The 22,689-nt window shown below is 62.2% G+C and overlaps 1 protein-coding gene across 3 annotated transcripts in view; it reads right to left on the reverse strand.

Annotated features, from left to right (window-relative positions):
• Nucleotides 1-22,689, reverse strand: part of SPEG (SPEG complex locus) — a 38,664-nt gene that overhangs the window by 8,348 nt on the left and 7,627 nt on the right. The window contains exons 1-29 of one of the 3 annotated variants that reach the window (XM_017825331.1): nucleotides 22,413-22,666; nucleotides 19,207-19,246; nucleotides 18,085-18,119; nucleotides 17,604-17,693; nucleotides 16,961-17,342; nucleotides 14,324-15,855; nucleotides 13,187-13,330; nucleotides 12,213-12,395; nucleotides 10,363-10,574; nucleotides 10,014-10,102; nucleotides 9,647-9,828; nucleotides 7,348-7,608; nucleotides 5,990-6,148; nucleotides 5,666-5,855; nucleotides 5,291-5,520; nucleotides 4,993-5,112; nucleotides 4,515-4,619; nucleotides 4,219-4,425; nucleotides 3,971-4,094; nucleotides 3,419-3,591; nucleotides 2,499-2,611; nucleotides 2,126-2,294; nucleotides 1,949-2,042; nucleotides 1,400-1,600; nucleotides 1,192-1,252; nucleotides 914-991; nucleotides 546-718; nucleotides 421-447; nucleotides 26-178 (exon numbers count right to left, since the gene is read on the reverse strand). In XM_017825331.1, the coding sequence (XP_017680820.1) occupies nucleotides 26-178; nucleotides 421-447; nucleotides 546-718; nucleotides 914-991; nucleotides 1,192-1,252; nucleotides 1,400-1,600; nucleotides 1,949-2,042; nucleotides 2,126-2,294; nucleotides 2,499-2,611; nucleotides 3,419-3,591; nucleotides 3,971-4,094; nucleotides 4,219-4,425; nucleotides 4,515-4,619; nucleotides 4,993-5,112; nucleotides 5,291-5,520; nucleotides 5,666-5,855; nucleotides 5,990-6,148; nucleotides 7,348-7,608; nucleotides 9,647-9,828; nucleotides 10,014-10,102; nucleotides 10,363-10,574; nucleotides 12,213-12,395; nucleotides 13,187-13,330; nucleotides 14,324-15,855; nucleotides 16,961-17,313 (5,333 nt within the window). In that variant the 5' untranslated portion in view covers nucleotides 17,314-17,342; nucleotides 17,604-17,693; nucleotides 18,085-18,119; nucleotides 19,207-19,246; nucleotides 22,413-22,666. Of the gene's footprint in view, nucleotides 1-25; nucleotides 179-420; nucleotides 448-545; nucleotides 719-913; nucleotides 992-1,191; nucleotides 1,253-1,399; nucleotides 1,601-1,948; nucleotides 2,043-2,125; nucleotides 2,295-2,498; nucleotides 2,612-3,418; nucleotides 3,592-3,970; nucleotides 4,095-4,218; nucleotides 4,426-4,514; nucleotides 4,620-4,992; nucleotides 5,113-5,290; nucleotides 5,521-5,665; nucleotides 5,856-5,989; nucleotides 6,149-7,347; nucleotides 7,609-9,646; nucleotides 9,829-10,013; nucleotides 10,103-10,362; nucleotides 10,575-12,212; nucleotides 12,396-13,186; nucleotides 13,331-14,323; nucleotides 15,856-16,960; nucleotides 17,343-17,603; nucleotides 17,694-18,084; nucleotides 18,120-19,206; nucleotides 19,247-22,412; nucleotides 22,667-22,689 lie in introns of those variants that run through there. The other 2 variants (XM_017825330.1, XM_017825328.1) reach the window with 2 other exon arrangements.

A 22,689-nucleotide genomic window follows, 5' to 3' on the forward strand; every position in this document is an offset into this window, starting at 1 on the left:
GGAAAGAGGACCCTGCAGCACTCACAGCCTGTCATTGACCAGCACTTTGATGACGAAGCCCTTGGCTTCCCGGGTGAGCCCCTGGAACATCCTCTCCTCAAAGGCCACATTGTAGTTGCGGATGTTCATCAGCGTTGTCTTGTCGTTCTCTCCCACAAAAGGGGAGATCCCCGTCAGGCTGCCGAGGAGGAGATACTGTCATTGGGCCGTGGGGACATGGGAAACAGCATGAGAAGTACAGGAGACTGAGGACAGGACCTCACACCCCAGCCCTGGTGCCAAGGGGAGAGCAGAGGCAGGAGCAGCTGGGGAGGAGGCTGAGTCTACAAGGACTCATGTGCATGATCACATCCTCAGCTCTGGAACTGGTGAGGGTATGGGAAGGGTGTCCCTCCTATGAGGGCCCACCAGGGCACTTACCAGAGGTATGCGATGACCCCCACAGGCCTGTGGAGAGAACAGTTATTGCACATCATGAGCCCTCTGGGGTGCAGCCTGTGCTGACATAGCAGGGAGCCTACCAACCACCCCAGGGCCACCCTTACCAGATGTCAGTGACACTGGAGACAGGGGTCTGGTTGACGATCTCAGGGCCCACGAACTCGGGGGTGCCATACTTGCAGTACTGTGGCTCCTCAGGCGTCAGTTCCTGTGCATTGCCGAAGTCGCAGATCCGGACCTGCTCGCTGCTCAAATCTGCCATCAGGAGGTTTTCTGGCTACAGGACAGTGCAGAGCAGAGTGGAGCTTGGCAGGATGCAGGGGCTTTCCCTGGTGCTCTTGGCACTGGGGGCAATGCCTCCCAACTATATACAGGAATGTTCCCTGTCAGCAGGACCAAGCCCCTGACAGTGCACCAGGAGCCCTTCCCTCAGGGCACGGGGCAGGAGGGGTCTGTAAAGGCCTACACTCACTTTAATATCCAGGTGCAGGACGCTGTGCTGGTGCAGGTAGCAGATCCCTTCCAGGACCTGCCGCATGTAGGACCGAACCTGCAAGAGAAGGACTGGGGAGGATGAGCACTCTGAGCATGGGTCAGCCCCACACTAGCCCTGCGCAGAGGAGGGTGTGGGCTGTAGCCCCCTTAGTAGCCTGATACAATGAACATTGCATATCTCTAGGCTGGAACAGATCCCAGTGTCCCCAGAATCCCTCCCTTCTCCATCACTTTGCCCCCACAGCATTTACTCACCTCTGACTCACAGACCGAGGGCTTCCTCACCATCCTGTCCAGCAGCTCTTCCTCAGCACAACTGGGTCCCAGTCAAGGAGCACAGAAATTCCATGCTCAATTGTGCCCTGCATCCAGTTCCTCTGCACCCATTCTGCCCACCCATTCCCCCAAAAGCCACCTCTCATCCCCTGTGCAGCGCACTCCTGGGGCAGTGCCTGGAGGATACAGCTCCATGACTATTATGACTGCATTCTTCTTCTCAAAGGCATCATGGAAGAAGACGATGCGCTCGTGGTCCAGCTGCGAGAGAATGTGCAGCTCCCGCCGCGCTGACTGCTTGGCCTTGGTCCTCCCAGGGATGAACTTGGCAGCAAAGTCCAGCCGGCTGCTCTTCTCTGTCACCCTCCGCAGATAGGAGAAAGCCCCCCTGCAATGCAGCAGTAGGGGCAAGGGAGGATAAGAAGGTGGGCAAGCAAGAGACACCCCCCCTTCCCTGAGCAGCTGGTGTGGGCACTCACTCTGCAGGGAGCTGCCCACAGCTCTCCATGACCATCCATGGAGAGACCTCAAGCTTGGCTTTTTTCTGGCTACCTCAGCTCCCCACTCTAAGCTGGCACTGGAGTATCCATTGACACCTGAGAGCAGCCCCAGCACACCAGGATGTGGGGTACTATGGAGCTCAGTTCCCCATGTTGGAGCCCCAGGGTGCAGCCTGGCTTCAGCAACCCTGTCCCTGTGGTTTCTGGGGTGCCCCCTCATGCCAGCAGACACGTACCTTCCAATCTCCTCGTGGACATCGTAGTAGTCAGTCAGGCGTTGTGCCTTGTGCAGTGCATCCTCCTCCATGGCAGCATCAGTACTGGGCTGGACTGGGGGAAGGAAAGGCGCTGGCATGAGGCAAGCCAGGCACCCAGGCTCTATCCCCAAGGGCTGGGGGGCCAGTCAGTCGTACCTGCCTGCACCACCAGCTCTGCCTTGCAGGAGACCTCCCCAGCCAGGTTCTTGGCCGTGCAGGTGTAGACACCACTGTCAGGTTCGGCAGCACCCAGCACCACCAGCGAACACTCGTTGTCCTCATATACGAAGCTCAGGTGGCTGCTTTCCTCCAGCAGCTCCCCATCCTGAGGGTGGCAGGAGTGTTGGGGGCATCCTGTCCCATCCCTGACCAGCTCCCACCACCCTTTCCCCACAGTTAGGGATGGGGCACACCCCGCATCACCAGGGTTGAACACAACCCTGAAGTCCCAGTGCAGCATCCCAGGTGAGGCAGCATGGGGGTCCAGTGGGTCTGTGGGTCAGGAAGTGGTTGGGAGCTCCCGGCCCACCTTGTACCACATGATGTCCGGCAGCGGTTTTCCCTCCACCACCACAGCGAAGCGCGGTGTCTCCCCTTCTTGGACATCAATGTCCTCCATGATGGTCTCAAAGCGTGGTGCCTCTGCCAAGAGACAGGGCATGGGGCACCACGGGACAGTGTCACTCCCCTACCACTGGCAGGGGGTGTATGGCTGTGGGGCACTGCAAGGAAGTGTCAGCTCATGGTGTAGGTGCATGGAGTAACATGGGGCTGTGCCACCCCAATGCACATGGGAGCGGGACGTTACCAGGCAGGCCACCACAGGCATGTGCCTGCAGCACCATGGGGCAGTTCCCCATTGCTGTGGGGCACTGTGAGGCAGTGCCACTACCAGCACACAGGCATGGGGCACTGTGGTACTGCATCTTCCATTACATGTGGATGTGGGGTACTGTGGGGCAGAGCCGCCAATCACAACTCTGTGGAACATTCTGGAGGGGTCCTCTATGGCTTTTGGCACTGGGGGCAGTGCCTCCCAACTATATACAGGGATGGGACACCCTGCAGCAGTGCTATCCGTGGCATATGGCTGAGGGACACCATGGGGCACTGCCTCTCCATACACATGGTCATGGGGTACATGGGACACTTCTGCCCAGGTCAGATGGGTATGGGACATTAAGCAGCAGTATCAGTGCATGGTTCATGGTCTCTCAACCCCATGGGTCATCACCACGCTATAGAGCAGCATCCCCATATGAGTGTGGAGCACTGAGGACCAGTGTCATGCTATGGGGCAGTGCTCTGATGGCATATGGGCATGTGGCACCATAGACCGGTGCCACCCTGCAGGGCAATGTCCCCGCCCATGGTATATGGGCTTGGAGTACTGTAGGGTGATGCACTGTAGGGTGGAGGGACACAGTCCCTCAGTGTGGGGGCACCTACCTGCAAGGTGGAGGCAGAGGGTGCAGCGGGCAGTGCCGTGACGGTTGCTCACCTCGCAGGTCAGCAGCCCTGCAGCCCCTCGGCCCACATGCATCAGCCGCAGGCAGTGCTGGTCATCATCCGGCATTGTCACTTCGCATGTGCCTTCCAGCTCTCCCAGCACCTGCCCACCCCTGTGGGCACACCAGCTGCCACATCACAGCTCCACAGGCAGCCCCAGACCCACTACCCCACTGATCCCACTCCAGAGCCCCATGACCACCTCCTGACCCACAGACAGCCCCAGTTCCCACCCTGCACCCCCACAAACTGCTCACACCCCATTGTTAGTTCTTCCTTCTGAATGGCTCTTCCCCTTAAAACCCCACAGGCAGCATCTCATCCCCCCCCACTCCCCAGCTCTGCACAGCCCTGAACATCACCGTTGTGTGCACCCCCTGCCCAGCCCCAGGGAAGGAGCCACACACACACATACACTGTGGGCTGCATAGGAAGCTGGTAGGGAAGCCCCTCTTTATGCATCCCGTGGAGTGATGCTGGGCCATCTCCTACCTCTTCCAGGTGGCAGTGGCCTCCACATGGTTGATGGTGATGGTAACAGAGGCTGGCTGGCCCTCCACTACATACACAACGTCGGGCTTGTCCAGGATGACCGGTGCCTCTTCCAGGTAGGGACCTGTCACATGCATTGTCACCACCCTGCCAGACCCCATGCCGCCCGGCCCTGGGCAGCTTACCACCTGACAAGGGACAGAGACCTCCACCAGAACTACCCAACCCCTCCCAACTGCCCTTCTCACCCCGGTCCAGGAGCTGCACAGGCCCCACAGGCGGGGATGGTTTGCTGTTGGTCTTGGGGGTGGCGGTGATGACACGGAAGAGGTACTGGGCACCCTTGGTCAGCCCATGCACTGTGTAGGTGGTCTCCTGCACGCCGGTCACCAGCACCACCCACTGCATTGTGCCCAGCACTTGCATTTGCACTATGTAGGTCACTGAGTTGGGGTCTGCAGGGGAAGAGAGTCAGTGCAGAGGCCCCAGTATTGGGCTAGCCCATAGGCTCCATCATGGCATTACTCACCCCCTGCCCCCTCACCTATGGCAGTGTCCAGCCACTTGGGTTTGTTCCAGGTCAGAGTGATGACTCTACCAGTCACTGAGGCCACGGTGGGGGGCCCATCTGGGGGGGTTGGCACCACATCTGCATGGGGAAGTGGACAGGGATGTGAGTATGGCCACTGCCCCCACTCCTCAGGGCATCTACCTTACACCCTGGGAGATGCTGGCTGAGGGGATGGATGAGGCCAATAATTCTCCCTGGTTCCCTGGTTGGGGGTCAGCCTGGCAGCCCTTGTGGAATTGGTGCTGCCAGCAAGCCTCATGTGGGACCTGAGGGTCCAGGGATGGGTCCTGACCTCACAAGATGAGAACTGTACTGCTGGCCCCACAGTCCCCTCCAACCTGAACCACCCTGTGATCATAAGCCCCTAAGATCTCACGACAGCACCAGGGCACAGCCTGGCAGGGTGGCATAAAGTTGCTGCACATGCCCAGTGGTACCCGCTCCTGCTTACCAGTGACATAGAGGTGTGCATAGCACGTGGCCTTCCCCACTTTGTTGGCGATGACGCTTTTATAGACACCAGCATGTGCATGGCTGACAGCTGTGAACACCAGGCGATGGATGTCCTTATCTGGTGGGGAACAGGAGGACACAGGTAAGACCTTACCAGCTAAGCGACACAGAGCTCCCCTCCCTGCCTCATGGGCCATAAATGTCTGGGGGTTGATGCCTTCTCCCAGGGTGTTCCCCCTTCTTCCACCCCAGGTGGAGGAACCCCAGTGGGCGAAGAGGGCAGTGGGGAGTCCTACACTGCATCATCTTGCGGTCATCGGTGCTGTCAATGCGGGAGCCATTGTGGTACCAGGTGATGGAGGGGTAGGGCATCCCGGCCACCTGGCACTCTAGCACAGCCTCCTTCGACTCCACCACATCCAGGTTGTGCAGTGGCTTCAGGAAATCAGGCATGGTGAAGCACTCTGTCTCTGTCTCCACCTGTTCTGGCTCCTCCGGGATGGATGGCATCTTCTCCAGCTTGGAGCTGCAAAAGCCCTCACATGCTCATGACAGAAGCATGCTGCCCACAGCCCAGCCCCGACCCCAGGCTTTGCATAAGCCTATTTATCCCAAATCCCAAAGGAGAGCAAGCAGGGGGAAGCAGATTCTGGAGACCGCCCAACTCTTACATCTGGGAGGCAGCAGATGGCCGTGGCTCCTCCACATAGAGCTCGGCAGAGCACTCCACATGGCCATGGATGTTTCTGGCAGTCGCCCTGTACTGCCCCTCATCTTCGCTGCCCACATGCACAATGACCAGTGAGTGCAGCCCTCCATCCTGCTGTATCCGCACGTTCTCCCCCTCCTGCACTGGCAGGCCTGCACAGAGACACACACCAGAATCAGCATCAGCACCCTGTCCAGCCCCAGCCAGGTGCCAGCCTTTAGGAGCAGCCCCAAAAGAGATGTCTTCTTGCGGGGCCCTTGGCAAGCTCTCTGGGTTTGGGGGTTACCAAAGTGGGTCCAAGTGATCGTCGGGGGGGGAGTCCCACTGATCATGCAGTCAAAACGAGCTGTCCTCCCTTCCACCACGTCCACGTTCTCCAGCTTGCGGGTGAAGAGTGGCTGCACAGAGGGCTGCACTGTCAGCCGGGCACTGCAGGTCAGCTCATCTGCGAGGAGAGCGGGCAGAGGTGAGCCCCTGCAGCAGGTGCCTGTGCAGGGTAGGAGGCAGACTGCGACCACATGGCTGCAACCCAGCAGCCAGCATGGCCCCCCCCCCCAGCCCCGTGCCTGGTGGGGGCTGAGCCCAGGTGTGCGGAGTGCCAGACTCTGTCCCGGTGCAGGGCAGAGGTGTAAAACTTTGTGCAAGGTCCCCATGCCCAGGGCTGGGGCTCTGCTGGTGGCAGGGGCCTCTTTCCTCCCTGCACAGCACTACAGGTGCCAGCAACAAGGTGAGGGCAGGAGATCACAGCTGGCCTCACCTCTGGGGGACAGGGAAGTGACACTTAAGCAGGAAGTGCCACCACATGCAGTACCCAGGGGCAGCATGGGGACAGGTTCAGGCTGGATGCTCCAGGTGAGGGAGTTTGCAACAAGGACCACTTTGCAGTGATGGTATCGTCACCCACCCTGGGCAGGAATGGGCAACACCATGCTCAGGCCCAGCCTCACTTCCCTGAGCCCAAAACTGTTGCTGCTCTAAAAACCTCAGAAGTATACACAGCCTCCTTCATGGAGGGGTGCACAGGCCGAGCCAGAGGGTACAGGGAATGCTGCTGCCCCCTGCACTCCCCACAGTCCAGCTGTCCAGGTGAGCTGGAGAGTGGGCTCTATGGGAGACAGAGGCTCTGGCAGCATGCACAGGTGCAAGGGGTGTTGGAGCCATGGGACAGAGGACCATGCTGCTCTTCCTGAGCTGCCACTTGTGATGGCTTGGTGGGAGAGGGTGGGCAGCCTTGACTCCCTGCCCATTTCCCCACTATCTCCCAACCTAGCAGAGACAGGTCAATACTGGAGCTTGGCACTGAAGCCAGAGACTCTGGAACCAAGGGACAGGGACAGCTGGACTCCAGGCCTGCATCCACCTAGTGCAGCCATGGTGCAAATGCATCTTCCCACATTTCAGGGAGCTGTGTGCATGCCAGAAGAGGAGCTGAGTGGAGTGGGACAGGGCTGCAGGGCTCAGAGTACTGGAGCCTGAGGACTGATGCACACCAGGTTTCCTTATTCCCTTATCCCCCACCTCCAGCACTCACAGCTACATCCCAGGGAACCAGAGCCCTGAGCTGGGGGCAAGGGGGTCTATCCACCCCCTAGGGCCAAGCCCTAAGTGAGACCCTCTCTGGGGATCTGCATGCCCACCACTTACCTTTGGCAGTGCTGAGCTTGCAGGTGTAGATTCCACTGTCGTCCTCGTGCACGGAGGTGAGAAGCAGCTTGCACTTGCGCCCGTCAAAATGCATCTTGCATTTGAGCAGGGCAGGCTGGAGCAGCCGGCCCCGGGACAGCCAGTCCACATCCATGTCTGGTGGGCCGGCCACCAAGCACTCAAAGACCGCCATCTCCCCCGCCCCGACCACCAAGTCCTGCAGGGGAACCACGATGGCCAGGGACTGGCACTCGGGGCGAGCTGCCCGGGGAGAGGGGAGAGAGAGAAAGAAAGAGAGAGAGATGCATCTCAGCAACTGAAAAGCAACCATGAGAAGTGGCAGGGATGGACTGGGGGTACGTGCAGGGCAGGGGCTCATGCAGGGAGAGGGTCTGGTGCAGCGGGCAGAAAGTGCAGCAGGGAAGGGTGGGAGGGGAGGCGAGATGTGGAAAGCAGAGCTGAGCTGGGGAGGGGATTGGGGGTGAGGGGAGGTGTCCATGCCAGGAACACACCACACAGCGCTTTACCAAACAGATTTTATTAGAGCTACAAAAGAAAAGGGTCACGGCCTCGCAGCCCGCCCCCCTGCCAAGCCCACTCCCTGGGGAGAAGAGACCCGGAGCGATGGGATGCTCCAGGCAGACCCAAGCCCTGGGGCTACATGAGACATCTCTTGGTGGCCAAGCTGGCACCTGCGTGGCAGCTGTGAAGCCAAAGGGGCTGATGCTTCCCCCCCCCTCCCTGCAGCTCAGGCAGGGTGCTCCCTTGTGGGGTCCCTGGGGTCTCCTGTCTCCCATGCTCTAAGGTGACCGTCACAGAGCTGCCACTGCACTGTAGCCCCTTCCCTACAGCCCTGGCCAGCACGGCAGCGACCATGGGCTCAGCTCCCCACTCCCCTTCGCTGGGCACCAAGAGAGAGGCAGCAGGACACGCAGACAGGGACAAACGGATGGAGCAAGAGACAAGACAGCATCATACGGGCACCCTGGCCCGGCTGAGGGGGTGCCTGCCGCTCCCCTGCTGCTCCCCCCGCCCCGCCTCAGTTACGCCTGCCCCGGCCATCCAGTGAGCCCCTGCCCACAGTCGAGGGCCCGCGTGTCCCCGCGGTGCGTCCAGGACGAGGTGGCGGATGGAGAAGGAGGTAATAACACAAGGTGAGGTCCACTGCCTAAGAGGTGTCCAACTAAGAGCCCCGCAGCTGCGGCTCTGAGAGATGCACCCCCTTATCGTACTCCCCCTGCGTACAGACAAAAACGGCAGTCAGCAAGCAGAAGGGTTAGTGCAGCAGCGACGGGACCGGCACGCACACACATGCCAGCGCCGGCACAAGGGGTGCATGTGGGCAACAAGTCACAGAGCCATCTGCTGACCCCCTGAGAGGGGCCAGGGCTTGGGCCATCTCCCCTGAAGCCCAGCTCCTGCCAGCCATGGGACATGGGGACAGTTTCTGCTCCCACCCCTGTGCCACCGTGCTTTGCTATAGGCTGGGAGCATAATCCTGGCAGAGTACAAGCAATGCAGCCAAGGCCAGGGTGGAATGGGCACAGCCCAGAGGGGCTCAGGCAGCCATCAGCAGGGAGGGCTGGGGGTAGCAGGGCACACACAGCAAAGGGCAAGAGGAGGGAGGCAGCATCACTCATCCCCAGAGGCTCCTTCCCTGGTCTTGGGGACACCAGTCTGGCTATCAGTCCTGACCCCCATCTCCCTCTCAAAATTGCACACATACTTTGGGGTCCTAGGAGGGCTGGGGAGAGATAGCAAGAAAAGGGGGCTGGACAGCCAAGTCCCATGCATATGGGACATTGCCGGAAACAGGCAGGAAGGGACCCCTGCAAGCTGCCCTGTGCCTGGCACACAGCTTGCAGGCAGCCTGGGGCAGGGAGGGAGTGAACTGCAGGGCAGGGGTACATGTCCCCTACAGAGCCACCAAGGGTAAAAGCACTCCCTGCACAGCCAGGGGCAGCACCCAGCTCCAGCAGTGGGGGGATGTAGGGTGAAGCTGGGCTGTGGGGAGCAGCAAAGTCTGGGTCAGATCAGCGGGGGATCTGGTACAGCAGGGCAGTGGGACAGGGAGCCTTGCAGCTGCACATTTGGATGGGGCAGCAGGGCAGCCTGCCTTCTGCTACAGGCACGCAGCTCCACTTTCCTGTTCCCGCCTGTGCTGCCACAGGCCAGACTGGCTACTTATGTAGCACCACCAACAGGACATTGCAGTGGCCCCTTCCGCACACAGTTCATGCAGGGCACTGGAGTCAGCTGGTCCCTTGGGTCAGTGGGGGACACGCTTAGGGAATTTTACCTCTGACCTCCAGCTTGGCCTCGCACTGCTTGGTGCCATACTCGTTGACAGCCTTGCAGGTGTAGAAGCCGGTGTCGGTATGCTCTGCTGCCAGGATGTGCAGTGTGAAGAGCCCCCGCACTCCCTCTGCCTCCTCCGCATGGTGCCGGCGGCCATACTTCACTGGCTGCCGGTTCCTCAGCCTGCTCGGGAGAGCAGCATGGTCACGCCTGGCCGTGCACACCCAGCTGTCCCCAAAAGCCCCTCTCCACGCCCAACTCTGCTCAAGATGAGAGCTCCAAGCTCTGAGATAATCATCCCCAAAAGTCACTGTGCCTGTCCACTCCTTCCCTGCCCACCTGTGACCCCAGAGAGCAGCAGGACTCACCAGTAAATGATTGGCTTGGGCTCCCCGTGGACACGGACACTCATGCTGACATCCTGTCCCTCTAGCACTGACTGGTCTGACAGGGATACCTGGGGAAACAGGGGTCAGACAGCCCTGCACACAGGGCCATGCACCCCCACCACTGCACCGAGGTTTGTGTGTCCCTCCTCATAACAGGAGTACCAGGGGAGCTGGTGGGGTGGAGCCTGCCCAGGTGCTGTGAGCATCCCAGATCAGATCAAGGGGTAGGAAGACCTGACCCAGTAGCTCCTGGCACCGAGGACCACAGCACTGCAGTCACAGGGCACTGCTCCCCCTCTGCCAGGTCCTGGGGGAGTTGTTGTCTCACCTCAAAGGAGGGTGCAGCCTTGTAGGTGGTCTCTGGGGAGCTGTGGGCAGCCCCATGCTCAGCTCTTGGCTGCAGCTTCATGGCCGGTTGGTGCTGTGGGGTTCCGGACTCGGGGAACTCTTCCAGGGGGCTCAGGTACTCCTCATCCGATGTAATGGGGCTGGCCTGGCCGAGGGTGGGGGGCAAGTTTCCATGCCGCTCCACGACGGGGGCTAGCACAGGAGAGGCTGGATAAGGAGCTGGCAGCAGCCGGAGCTCGGCAGGCGTGTCAGGGCACCCCTCCCCACTACCCTGCACCACGAGAGCGGACACCCACTCCGCGGCACATCCCGGCTCGGCTGCGGCCGGCAGCGAAAGGGTGCGGGGCCGCGCCGGGGGAGGGGGTGAGCAGCACTCCGCGGGACGATAAGGGGACGCGATATTCCGCAAGGCGACAGCAGGGCTCAAGTGGCTCTTACGCAGCAGCCCGCGCTTCCATCCTTAAGCCGCCTGGATTCCCGGGATGGCTGTCCCTGCCCGGGCCGGCACGGCTGAAGGTGACATTGGCAGCTGCGCTCCCCCCGCAGCCCGCCCGCCGGTCCGCTCCATGGGGGCCGGGATGGGGGACTCGCGGAGTGCGAGATACGTTCAGGGGCCGGGGTGGAGGGTGGGGAGCGGCGAGGAGCGAGCGGCTCGAGGGGCTGTCAGAGCCCAGCCGCGGCCATGGGGGTGCCGGCCCCATTGGCCTGGCCGCTGGAGCGTCCTCAGCCCCCCATCTCCCCGCGCTGGGGGAGGCGGGCGACCTGCCCGGTGCTGTGCCACCCGCGCCTCCGCCACGCCCGCGAGCAGCCCCCGAGCGGAAATTTGGGAAGTCCAACTCCGGCTCCCCCCCGTCCGCATCCCCGCACCCCCTTGCGAAGCAGCCCGCACTCACTGGGGTCCCGCCAGACCCGCGAGCCGATCCGCGCCACACTGCTAACCCGCCGCCGGTGCCAGTGCCACTGCCGGGGCCGGATACCTCCAGCCCGCAGCGCCGCCGGCCCGCTGAGCCCTCCCCGCCCCAGCGCTGGCCGGCCCCCGGGGCTGGGCCAGCAGCGCGGGGGAGGGCCCGCGGCGGGCCGGGGTCTGCCGCGGCCCTTCGCGGCCCCCCACGGCTGTGCCCGCCCGGTCCTGCTCGGCCGCGGCTGCCCCTGGGTGTGCAGAGCCGCCGCACCACGGAGCAGGGCGGGTTTGGGTGCTTCCAGCCCTCGGGGCAGCTCTGAGCCTATACCTGCTGCCCAGAGACACTCTCAGGACGGGGAGGCTTTGGGGCTGCAGCGGGATGAATATCTCCACAGCCAGTGGCATGGGCGGCAGGTGGGGTACCCCCTGGCTAACAGCTTGGTAGGCAGGGTATCCCCATAGCTAATATCTTGTGGGGCGGTGGTCTCCTCACGTCTATCAGAGTGGAAGGTAGAGATATCCCCAAAAATTGTGGGCTGGGGAGCAGGCTGGGGCATCCCCATGGTTCACATGCTGGAGGTAGGAGCACCCACATAGTTTGGAGATTGTAGGGCAGGCTGGACTACCCCCTCGGCTAGCGGGACACAGGGCAGGTGAGGGGGAGGCCGGACACTGGGCTGCTTGCTGGGCGCCGGGGGATGCTCACAGCCTGACCCTGCTCCCCCCACGGCAGTATCCTTCCATGGCTGCCGGGAGCACGTCAGCTGCTTTGGTTCAGACAGAGCCTTGTAGGGTAAGGAAGCCAGTTTCTTCCCAGTGACAGCAGCGGCCGAGCTGGCAGCCAGCCTGCCGCGGCGCCAGACCTTGCTCCACGCTTGCCTGCCGCCCTCCTTCCCTTCCTCCCTCCCTCCGCCGGCCGCGGCACTCACCGGGCCGCACGCTGAGGATGGCACTGCAGCAGGTGGCCCCCACCTCGTTGGTCGCGGTGACAGTGTACAGCCCAGCGTCGGCCACCCGGGCGCTCCGCACCAGCAGCGTGTGGCGCTCGCCCTCCGCCTTGATGGGGCGCGTGGTGCTGCTTCGCAGCGGAACCCCGTCCTTCCTCCAGGACACTGCCGGCAGAGGCGGGGGTCACGAGTGGGCAGGACAGCTCGAGCTCCCCCGGGGGTCTGCGCAGGGTCCCGGAGAGACCAGGCGCTCCCCTGCCTGGCCTGAGGACCCATTTGCCATAGGTAGCAGCCCCAGGATCCCACAGCCCCTGACAGAGAGACTGGGGCTGGTCCCTTTCTGCTTCCTGGCATCCGCCTGCCCTCCAGCGGAGGCTGAAAGAGGGAATCAAGGCGGCTTCGCATCTGACCGGCTTTGGCGACTGCTACCGGCTTTGGATGCCCAGCTGCCCACGTCCTAGCTACGGCGTGCCCGGAGTCCATCAGCCCTGAGCTTCTGCCCCCAGGAAGACACCTGAGCTGTCCCGACAGCAGCCCAGAGTATCATTGAATCATAGAATGGTTTGGGTTGGAAGGCATCCTGTTGATCATCTAGTTCCAACACCTCCTCCCCCACCATGGGAAGGGCTGCCACCCACTGGATCAGGTTGCGTCACCCGTCCTTGCCCGCGCAGGGCTCAGCAGCCCTTCTCCCACTTTCCCAACAGCCCAGCCCAGCACAGGCAGACAGCAGGCATCCTGCCCTCTGCATACTGGCAGGCAGTGCCCAAGCACTTCTCTCCTGTCTGGGGGGAGGTAGGGCAGAAGGGGTGCTCCCAGGGTGGGCACATCACCTCCCCTGAGACACCCAGCTCAGGTTTGGGTGTCCCACTCACACAGCGCTGGTGGGACAAGGACATGCAGAAAGCCCCTCTGCCACACTCGCACCCCTGACCCCCAGCCCCAGGGTCACTCACCTTCTGGCTGGGGGTTGGCCGTGACAATGCACTTGAGCAGCACCTCTGCCCCCACGACCACTGCCATGTCCTGGATGGGGATCTCAAAGATGGGGGCTTCCAGGGGGTCTTCACCCGCTGAGACGTAGGAGTCGTCTGAGGACTCTGCACAGGGAGAGATGAGCCCCGCGGCTGTCAGTGGGGTGGAGCAAGTGGGTCCTGTGCCACGCTGGGCTGCATGCAGGCAGAGCAGGGGCCTCACAACCCTCTGCCCATCCCTGCCACCACGTGCTCCACACCCTCGCTGGGGCATTAGCAAGTACCCAGGCCATGCAGTGGAGGAAAAGGCCACATCAGGGGCCACCTCAGCACAGAGCAAGAAGCAGGACAGGGCAAGGGACAATAGGGCAGGAAGTGTACAGCCTATTTTACATCCCCATAGGACATATGAGGTGACAGTGGGATGTGAAAGGAGGGGCAGCTGCTGCCCCCACTCTGAGCTTCCCCCAACCCCGCATGGGATGCTGGCTGCTGTAATCCATCATATCAGCACCCACCTCCCAGTTCCTTCCCTCTCATGGACCCAGCACATGAGCAAAGGTCTTGGGGCCATGCCAGGAGCATCAGGCATGTGGACCTGGCACTGCTCTGGCCAGAGCAGAGCCTAGAAGCTCCCAGCCCAGGTACAGTCTGGTGTCACTGTTGCATGCTAGGATGGGCAGGACATCTTTCCCCCAGCCATGCCACCACAGCATCCCCTGGGGACGCTTGGACTTCATGCCCTCCCTGGAGCACCAAGCACAGTCTAAATGGCACAAGCTGCAATGGGTGCCCTGTGCCCCAGGGTGCTGAACCAGTACAGGGCTAGAAGTCAGCACCCTGCATCTTTGCTGTGCCAGGCAAGAGGTATGGAGAAGACAGCAAGCATCATGACCTCAAAGCCCAGAAAAAACGGTAGCCAGGCTGGTCTATCTTATGGCATTGGTTCGTGCCAACTATCCCAGCTTCCAGTCACGTCCCTCCACTCCACCCTTGTGCTCTCTGGCACAGCCTAGACTTCCCATGCCTCCCAGGGGCAGGCTGGAGGTCCTCCATCCCACTCAGGGGCTGGTCAGGCCAGCTCTGTGCCTGCAGGAGGACAGAAAGCTGTGCCCCTACCTAGCTCTGGAGAGGTGGGCCTGGCTCGGCGTCCCTTCCCCTTGCTCCGTGTGCTCCTGCCTTCTTGAGCCATCCGGCCACTCTCTTTCTTCTCTGACACTTTCATCTGCCTTCTCTCCACGTCCCTGCCCACACCATGCTGTCCTGCCAGGCTCCTCTCCAGACGAGCCTCCTGCTCCATCCCTGGTTTCGCCCAGGGCAGGAATCGCACCTCCGTGGGTGTCTCCGGCCGCCGATACAGTCCATGGGGCACAGCCAGTCGGGCAGCCAGAGCTTCGCTCACTGCCCTGGGGCCACGGGCTCCACTGGTGGGGCCTCCATCTGGGCATGGGCTGCCTTCAGTGGGACCTGCCTGCGAAAGGGACATCCTTCCCTGCGGGGTGGCTTGTGCTAATGGCCACTGCTCCTTCTTCTTCACTTCCCCAGTGCCTTCTTGCTGCAGACCCTTCCTGGCAGCCGCATCCTCTGCTGAGCTGGGCTGTCCAGCCACCCCACCACCCACTGCTGGGGCTCTCCTCCCCCGCTGTCCCCCTGTCTCTGGCTCCCCGTCGGGTCCCACCAGCACCACGCTGGAAAGTGCCAGGTGCTGGATGACGTGCGTGCTCTCTGCTGGTGGGCAGGTCTTTGGTGGCAGTGCCTTGCGTCCGCTGGCGCCCTGAGTGGAGGGGGTGCGAGGGGTACGGGGGCCAGGGGGCTCGCTGGCTGCTGGGGGTGAGGGTGCCGGGGGCAACCCGGCTTTGCACAGCTCCTGGGAGCGCCGCAGCTGCTGCTTGGAGACCGTCCGTTTGATGCGGGTCAGCTCCTCTGCAAACTTGTGCTCGATGGCATAGACACGGTTGGCGAACTTGCCCCGCTCGTCAAAGGATGCAGCTTTCTGCCGGAAGGCCAAACGCCGGCACGCTGCCGTGCTGCCTGGCTCCCAGTGGCTGCCTTCCCGCAGGTCCTCCCGCGAGCCACCCGGCGTGCTGGCACGGCGCAAGCCAGAGCCAGGCTGGTCAAATGAGCGTGTCTTGCGCAAGGGCAGGCTGGAGTGTGGGGGGAAGGGGCTGTCAGCCTGCTCCAGGCTCCTCTGCCGCTCCTCAAAGTACTGCAGCCTCTCAAAGATCCTGGAGCCAGCACGCACCAGCTTGGGGGATGCCCGGACAGAGATGCGGCCAGATGTGTCACTCATTGGTGTCTGGGGACGGGACTCTTGTGTGCTGCCCTGTGAGTACCCAGAGGACTTGGGCCTCTTGATCTTCTCCTCGTACTCCTCAGGGACAACGTCCTGGTACTCAACTGGCACTGAGGACTTCTTCCGAGGGGTCACGGGTGTGAAGGAGGGGACGCCAGGGCCACGGGCAGCAGGCTGGGATGCTGCACCAGTGGGCGGTGGCAGGCACGTGCCAGCACGGGGAGATGGTGAGCGGACGATGGGTGGCTTGGCAGTCAGTGGCAGGGCAGCGGGGGATCTCGGGGGCTCTGCCCCAGGCTTCGGAGAGACGGGGCCTCTGTGGAGGTCATCTCTCCGGTAGCCCCCCTGGGGGATGCTGCTGCAAGGGCAGAGACAGAGGAGCATGGTTCAGAGCCCACCCTCACACCTGGCTGCATCCCAGCTCCCAGCCTGCACCACAGTACCCAATGGGACATGGCAAGGGGGGCAGACAGTCAGAGCAGCTATGGAACATGGGAGCCTCAAGGAGCCCTGGTGAGGGCATCCGGTCATCCCAAGGCCACTGGGAGCTGGCTGAGTTATGTGAGAGTCCTGGGCTGCTGGAACACAGCCATGTCCCCTTGCCCAGGAATACTCACGTGGGGCAGCAGGGTGATGCTGGAATACCCAGTGAATGCCCTCCTCAGGGCCACCATGCAGACAGGACCCAGGGCTGGGGAGGTGCCCCAGTTTGCTGGAGTGTCTTGGTGTGCCGAGGCAGGGCAGCACAGGCCAACTTTTCCAAGCCAGAGGGGGTCCCCAAGGCTACAAGCCCTGCCTGTGCACATGCTGCTGTGGGCCCATCCTCCCACCCCACTGCCCACAGAGGGCCTCAGCAAATGCAGAGCAGAAATCATAAGGTGGAGATGAGGTTCTGGTGGAACAAGCAGCCTTGAACAAAAAAAAGGGCGGGATGGAAGTTGAAGGAGCAGGCCTGCGGGGATGGGAACCAAAGGTGGCAGGGAGGGACAGGGGCTCTGAGCATGTCAGCAGGACCTGCGGAAGCAGCATGTCCCTGGCCCCTACTGCCACCCCTATGTGGTGGAGGCTCTTGGTGATAGAGACTTGCCAGTAGGTGTCCCAGACTGCCATGCACCTCCAGTTCCCGACACCCTAGGCTGCACAGAGTGCCATGTCTCGGTTGGATGGGAAACACCCATGGCACAGTCTGTGGGTGGGATACTGTGGCTCACGCAGTGGCGCAGAGGGCACCCCCAGCCTCAACCTGGTCACAGCAGAAAGGGACTCCACCCTACATCACCCCTAGCCTCGGTTGCTCCCACCTCCTCACTAGAAACAGGCTGCCTATTGCTCAGAGTCCCCACTCCTCATCCAGGATGGTAAAGGTAAAGAAAGCCCAGGCAGAGGGGAGGAGATGGCTGCAGGGATTTGAAGGAGATGGCCCCAGCATGATGTCCCCTCCATGTGCTTCCCCAGCTACTTACACGTGGAGTGAGAGCGCCCGTCCTCGGTACAGGCTGAAGGCGCTGCCGTAGGGGTCGCTGGCCACTGAAAGGCTATCCTCCGACCCCCAGCTTGTGCCCACCAGATTAGCCCGTGATGCCCGCACTAGTGGCTCCACGCCCAGGTGCCGGACCTCGGCGCCACGTGGGGCCGGTGTGTTTGCTTGCCTTGGGGTTCCCTGTGGCTGCGGCCAGGCAGCGGGGCGGAGGTAGGGTCCCCGTGAGGGGAGGCTGGCATCTGTCTCCTTCTCCACCACGGTCTGCTGGCTGCCGGACCAGCTGGAGCGCTCCTCTGCCTGTGACAGGGCCAGCACCGAGGTTGGCGTTGTGTTCATGGAGGCGTCCACGAGGGTGTCAGACCCACCTGAAAGGAGAGGGATGAGCCGACACCAGGTGCATGTGGAGACAAGCCCAGTACCCTGCTTGAAGAGGGCTGAGCCACCATGGGGTGTCCCAACATGTCCTGAGCAGCACCCTACTGCCTCAAGCCCTCTCCCCTTTGCATGGGTGGATCACAGCTCCCCCTCCATGGAGACCCTCAAAGCTGGGCCAGCAGAGGCTTTGCAAGGAGTCATGTTCAGCAGCCAGTGCTGGGTCTCTGTGCCAGCCAGGCATCCCTGCTCACCCGTGGGGGTGCTGAAGGCCGTCTCATCCTGGAGATCGCTGCGCTGTGTCACCTGGGGGTCGCTGGATTCATCCTCGCCTGTCTCCGAGTCTGGGATGGAAAGGGAAAGCAGGTGGTGAGGGAACACGGAGACAGCAGACCACACTGGCACTGCCCCTTGCAGACCCACTGGCTCCAGAAGCAGAAGAGCAGTGCCCAGGCAGCTCCAGGGCAGGGGCCATGATTGTGACCTGCAGGGACAAGCTGCCAGGGAAAGGCAGGACTGAGAGTGGAAAAGTGCAGCAAGGCAAAGCAGGCAGGAGCACTGTTAGATGATGGGAGAAAGGGAGACAGTGTCAATGATGGGAATGCAGCTGGCAGAGGCGGCATGGGGATGAAAAGGCAGAGCAGGGGGATAATGGTGGTGATGGGGCATGGTGGCAGGCTGGGGCACAGGGCCCACTATGGGTACAGAGCTGGCATCAGGAAGGGGTCTTCCTACCGTAGCTTTGTTTCCTGCAGGAGCGGAAAACTTCGCTTCCATAGGGGCAGCAAGAGAGAGAGAGACATCAACACCCGGTTATCGGCCCGGCCTGCAGAGACGCGGGGGGCAGCAGGGAGGGCTCTCGTCCCCAGCATTTCCCCACCATGTCTCCAGTCTGCACCATATTCACTGCGCGCCGCTCCAGCACTGCACAGAGACCCTCTTCGCACACGACCTCCCACCTGTACAGTGCACAGCACCATCCCCTCCCCACGCCACAGCCACATCCTGCCCAGCAGGACAGCCACCTCCTGTCCCTGGAGCTGCTGGCCTCACAACTGCAGTATCCATACATCGCTATGCTTCTCAGGACACCGCAGCCTGGGACTGGAACTCCCAATATGTGCCCCAGATGGGTGCTCTGAGGGTGTTGGAGTACACGGAGACGCGTGTCCATGTGCAAGAAGCCTCCCTCTGGCATGTACATGTGCATCCCCTGTGCCCCACCAGTGCAAGTGCTGCACAATACAGCTGTGCTGTGGGGCACAGCTGCGGTTAAAAGCCAAGATGCTCAGGGCAGGGCATCAGTAAGAACCTCCCCATGGGCAGGATGTGGCAAGGCCAGATCAGTGTTATCCTAATGTCCCATTCCAGGAAAGCCAGTGCGATGCTGCCTGGGAGAGACTGAGTTTCCTCCTTGCCACTGCCCAAGCTCTCGCAAGCTGCCACAACAGACATCTGAAGTAAGGAACATGTCCCCCACCCTACAACTGCTCCCCTCCCCTGCACTGTCAAGGCATAAGGGGGAGCCACGCTGCTTCCTCCATTCCAAGCCACCCCTCTGCAGCCCGGCACACCGCCAGCTGCCCCATGCACTGCCACTGCCATTGCATCAGGCTCCCCATCCTGGCCACAACAGCCTAGCAGCCCCTAAGGAAGCAGAGCTGCAGGGCCAGGAGCAGACCAGCCTTGTGGGGAACACTATGAGTCCCTGGCTGACCAGGACCCTATTTTGGGATTGGCAAGATGCAGCCCAGCCCTGCCTAGCCTCTGCTCGCTGCCCCATGCAGCATGGTGGAGGACCCCATCCTGGCACACTTGGGGTGGCGGGGGGAGTCGGGTCCTGGTAACTCAACGCACCATGCGTGAAGCGCCCGAAGCGCCGCGAGTGGCCTGTCTTCTGCAAAGGAAAAGAGAAGAGAGTGTTACCCATGGCAGGGCGATACGCACCTGCTCACACACACACACACGCACACTGCTGGCATGGTGCACCCGCACGCACACACCCCACCCTGACACACGCAGCACTGCTCACACCCACAGCTGCTCACACACAGTCCGGCACAGCGCACGTGGTGCTGCTCACACCCTCCCACTGGCAGGGCACACCCGGCCCCACACACACGCACACTCGCTGCACACCCGCAGGGTACCCACAGGCACACACCCCCACACGCACGCAGAGATGGATGGGTGTAGGTGGGCACGTGTAGCGCATGCCCAGCCATGCACACACACTCACATACACCTGTGCGCGCACGCACACACACACAGAGTCCCCCTGGTGATGGCACTGTGCACCCCATCCTTGCACCTCAGCCCATGCCCAGGAGTGACAGCCCTGGGCAGCACAGGTGCCCCAGAACCGCTGCCTGTAGCCAGCATCACCTGCAGCAAGGTCTTTGCCTGGGCTGCTGCCAAATGCCCCTTCAAAGCCACCCAGCCAGTGTGGAGACTGGGCCAGCAAAATGTCTTTCAAGCACTGGCCCAGGCACTGCCATGGGCACTGTCCCAGTCACTGTCCCCCATCCCCAGAGGAAACTGTGCCAGTTGCAAGAGAGGCTGCCTGGCACATGCAGCACGGAACTGGCCCATCAGTGCAGGGCTGGAAGTGTAGGGGTTGTGCTCGCCCACGCTGTCTGGGCAGGCAGGTGGGACCTGAGCATGGTTTGGAGATGCCAAGAGCTCCCTGCCAACTTGGCTGCCCTCTGCGCCGCAGCCCAGGGCTGGGCACCTACTTGCCAAGGGAGGGATGGGCTAAAGGCAGCCTGTCTGCCAGGCTGTGCACCAGCATCATCTCCCAGGAAAGCAGAGGGATGGGGTGATCTCCAAGGCAGGCAGGAGCGGGAATGTGGAGTGCAGACAGGCAGGGTTGGGCTGCCAGGACTAAGCATCCTTCCCAGCCAGTCTGGGTGACAGGGTCTCCCCAGGACACTGACATCCCATGCCCTATCTCCCCAGCGTGGAGCCTAGGGCTGGACATCCTGCTGTCTTAAAGCCCTTTGTTCTGCCAGACCCTCCTGCCCCCCACAGTTCTCAAGCAGGTCATGGACAGCTAGACCCCAGGGACAGCCAGCCACCAGGAACAGACAGCCAAGCATGGCCAGCAGTTAGTTGCCCTTGGAAGGGCAGCAGACTCATTTTACATGTCCCAAAGCTGCTGCCACTGTAGCAGCAGCCCCTGCACATGGGCAGAATTTGGGGGCTCCCACCAGCCTCCTGCCTGCATGCAGTGCTGGCCAGAGGGCAGCGGCTGCACGAGACACATTTGTATTCAGGCTGAGCCAGGCTTCACCTCCCCTCCTCGGCTGACTGTGCTGGTTCTGGCTGGCAGCCCGTCTTCCAGGCCAGGGAAAGATAGATGAGTGATTAACTGCACCATCGGCGGATAATTCCCCCATTAAAAAATGAAAATGCAATTGAGTGCCATTATCGGGTACTCTTGTGGCTTCCCCAGGGACTGGCGCCATCGGCTCCCCACCAAATATGGTGACTGCACCCAGCAGGCCTGGGCTGGGCTCTGTTGCCCAGAGCAACGAGACCCCTCCCCTCTGCCCCACAACCGGTCCCTACGGGATCAGGGCTCCCCACAGACTGGACCCACCTCGGGCACACAGCACCCACCCACAGCCCATCAGGGAGCAAGCACTGGGTGATGCAGTGTCACCCCCAACCAGGGGGTGAAAAGGGGGCAGGAGCAGCTCGGGGACGCTGTGGGGCCAGGGTCTGCACAACGGTGACAGACGGAGAGCAGAGGTGATCCTCCTACCTGAGATTTCATTTGCATTTGGGGTGGAGGAGCCCCAGGAGCATGCTCTGTGCCTACCCAGCCCAGGGTGGAGAGAAGAGCTGGCTGAGACCAGCACCCAGTTTCAGCCCTGCCCCACAAGGCAGCTAGGTGAGGTCTTCTTCCCGTGTGCTAGACATGGATCCACCTGCTCAGGTTGGGGTCCTGCCCTGGCCCAGGTATGGGACATCCCTCACCATGGCCATAGGGCCAAGAGGAGTCAGGGGAGTGAAGAGCTCCTGGGACCATGGAGCCTGCCACCACCTTACATGTGGAGCCCAGCACCACACGGCACTGGTGCCACTCGTGACAGGCAGACAAGGAGCAGGGATGCAGCGAGGAGGAGAGGGAATGTGTGGCTTGCCTGGTGCAGAGACACAGCCACTGTGGGTGTTCTGATACTCCCCCATGCTCGGCCAGCAGTGCAGGACCCTGCCCCACCACACGGGCAAGTCCCTGGGCTTGCTGCCCCCAAGGGCGTACGGGGCAGCCAGGCTGTGCAAACCCCCTGCCCCAGAGGGACGCCCAACACCTGGCTCCCAGCGCCCCTGCAGACCTGTATCCCCCCAGTGCATCCTGCACCCTGGGAAGGAGCTGCGGGTGACAGCCGCTCCCCGGTCCCTTCTGGGCCACCAGGCGGGGTGACAGCGGGGAGGCTATGTGCCCGCATTGGGTCTATATGCCTCGGGGAACTGGGGCTTGGGGGCTTCCTGGAAGTATGCTCTCCATCCTCCACCCCCCGCCGAGGCCAAGTGACGTCCTTGTTCCTTGCTCGGCAGCGGAGCGTGCGGCGGGCCCGCGGAGGAGCCCTGCCTGTGCCAGGCATGCTCCTGACGCGGAGGGGATGACGCATGCAAAGCCTCGTCTCCAGCTCCGTGACCACCGGCAGCGGGGCTGGGGGGAGCCATGAAGCAGCCTCCATTTCCCCTCGGCTCCAGAGGGCAGCGAGGGGAGAGAGCGGCGTGGGGGAAAGCCCCCGACGGGTGTCCCATCCTGGCTGCTGGCACAGGCGGTGCTGAGCCCCTGCCCCCTGCCCCTCCTGCCCGGGCTGGCGAGGCCAGGCAAGCAGCTGGCGGCTCTGCAAGCGGGGCTGGAGCCGGCGATGGGCAAAGCCCTGGGGAGCTCCGGCGGTAACGGCAGGGCTGGAGGAACATCCCCATCCCCATCTTTATCCCCATCTCCATCCCCGTCCCCACTAGCATCCATTCGCATCCCGATACGCTCCCGGCACTGCCCCCTCCTCCCGGCACCCGCCGGCGCGGCAGCCCAGAGCCCTTACCTGGAAACGCTTCTTCACCCAGATCTTCTTCATGCTTCTGCAGAGCCCTGCTGGCGCGGTGACGCCGGCTCAGGCCCGTCAGGACGGCAGCCCGCTCCCGGCGGGGTCCCCTCTGTCAGCACGCCGGGGGGGCAAGCGGTGCTCCGTGCATCCTCCACCGCCGGCAGCCGAGGACGGTGGAGAGAGAGGAAGGGGCTAGCCAGGTTGGGCTCTCAGAAGGGCTGGAGCATGAAGCATCACTGGAGCGCTCCTCCCTCCATCCTTCCCCCGCCTGCCT

This window comes from Lepidothrix coronata, unplaced genomic scaffold (genome assembly GCF_001604755.1).
Source record: "Lepidothrix coronata isolate B3197 unplaced genomic scaffold, Lepidothrix_coronata-1.0 Scaffold118, whole genome shotgun sequence".
NCBI lineage: Eukaryota > Metazoa > Chordata > Aves > Passeriformes > Pipridae > Lepidothrix > Lepidothrix coronata.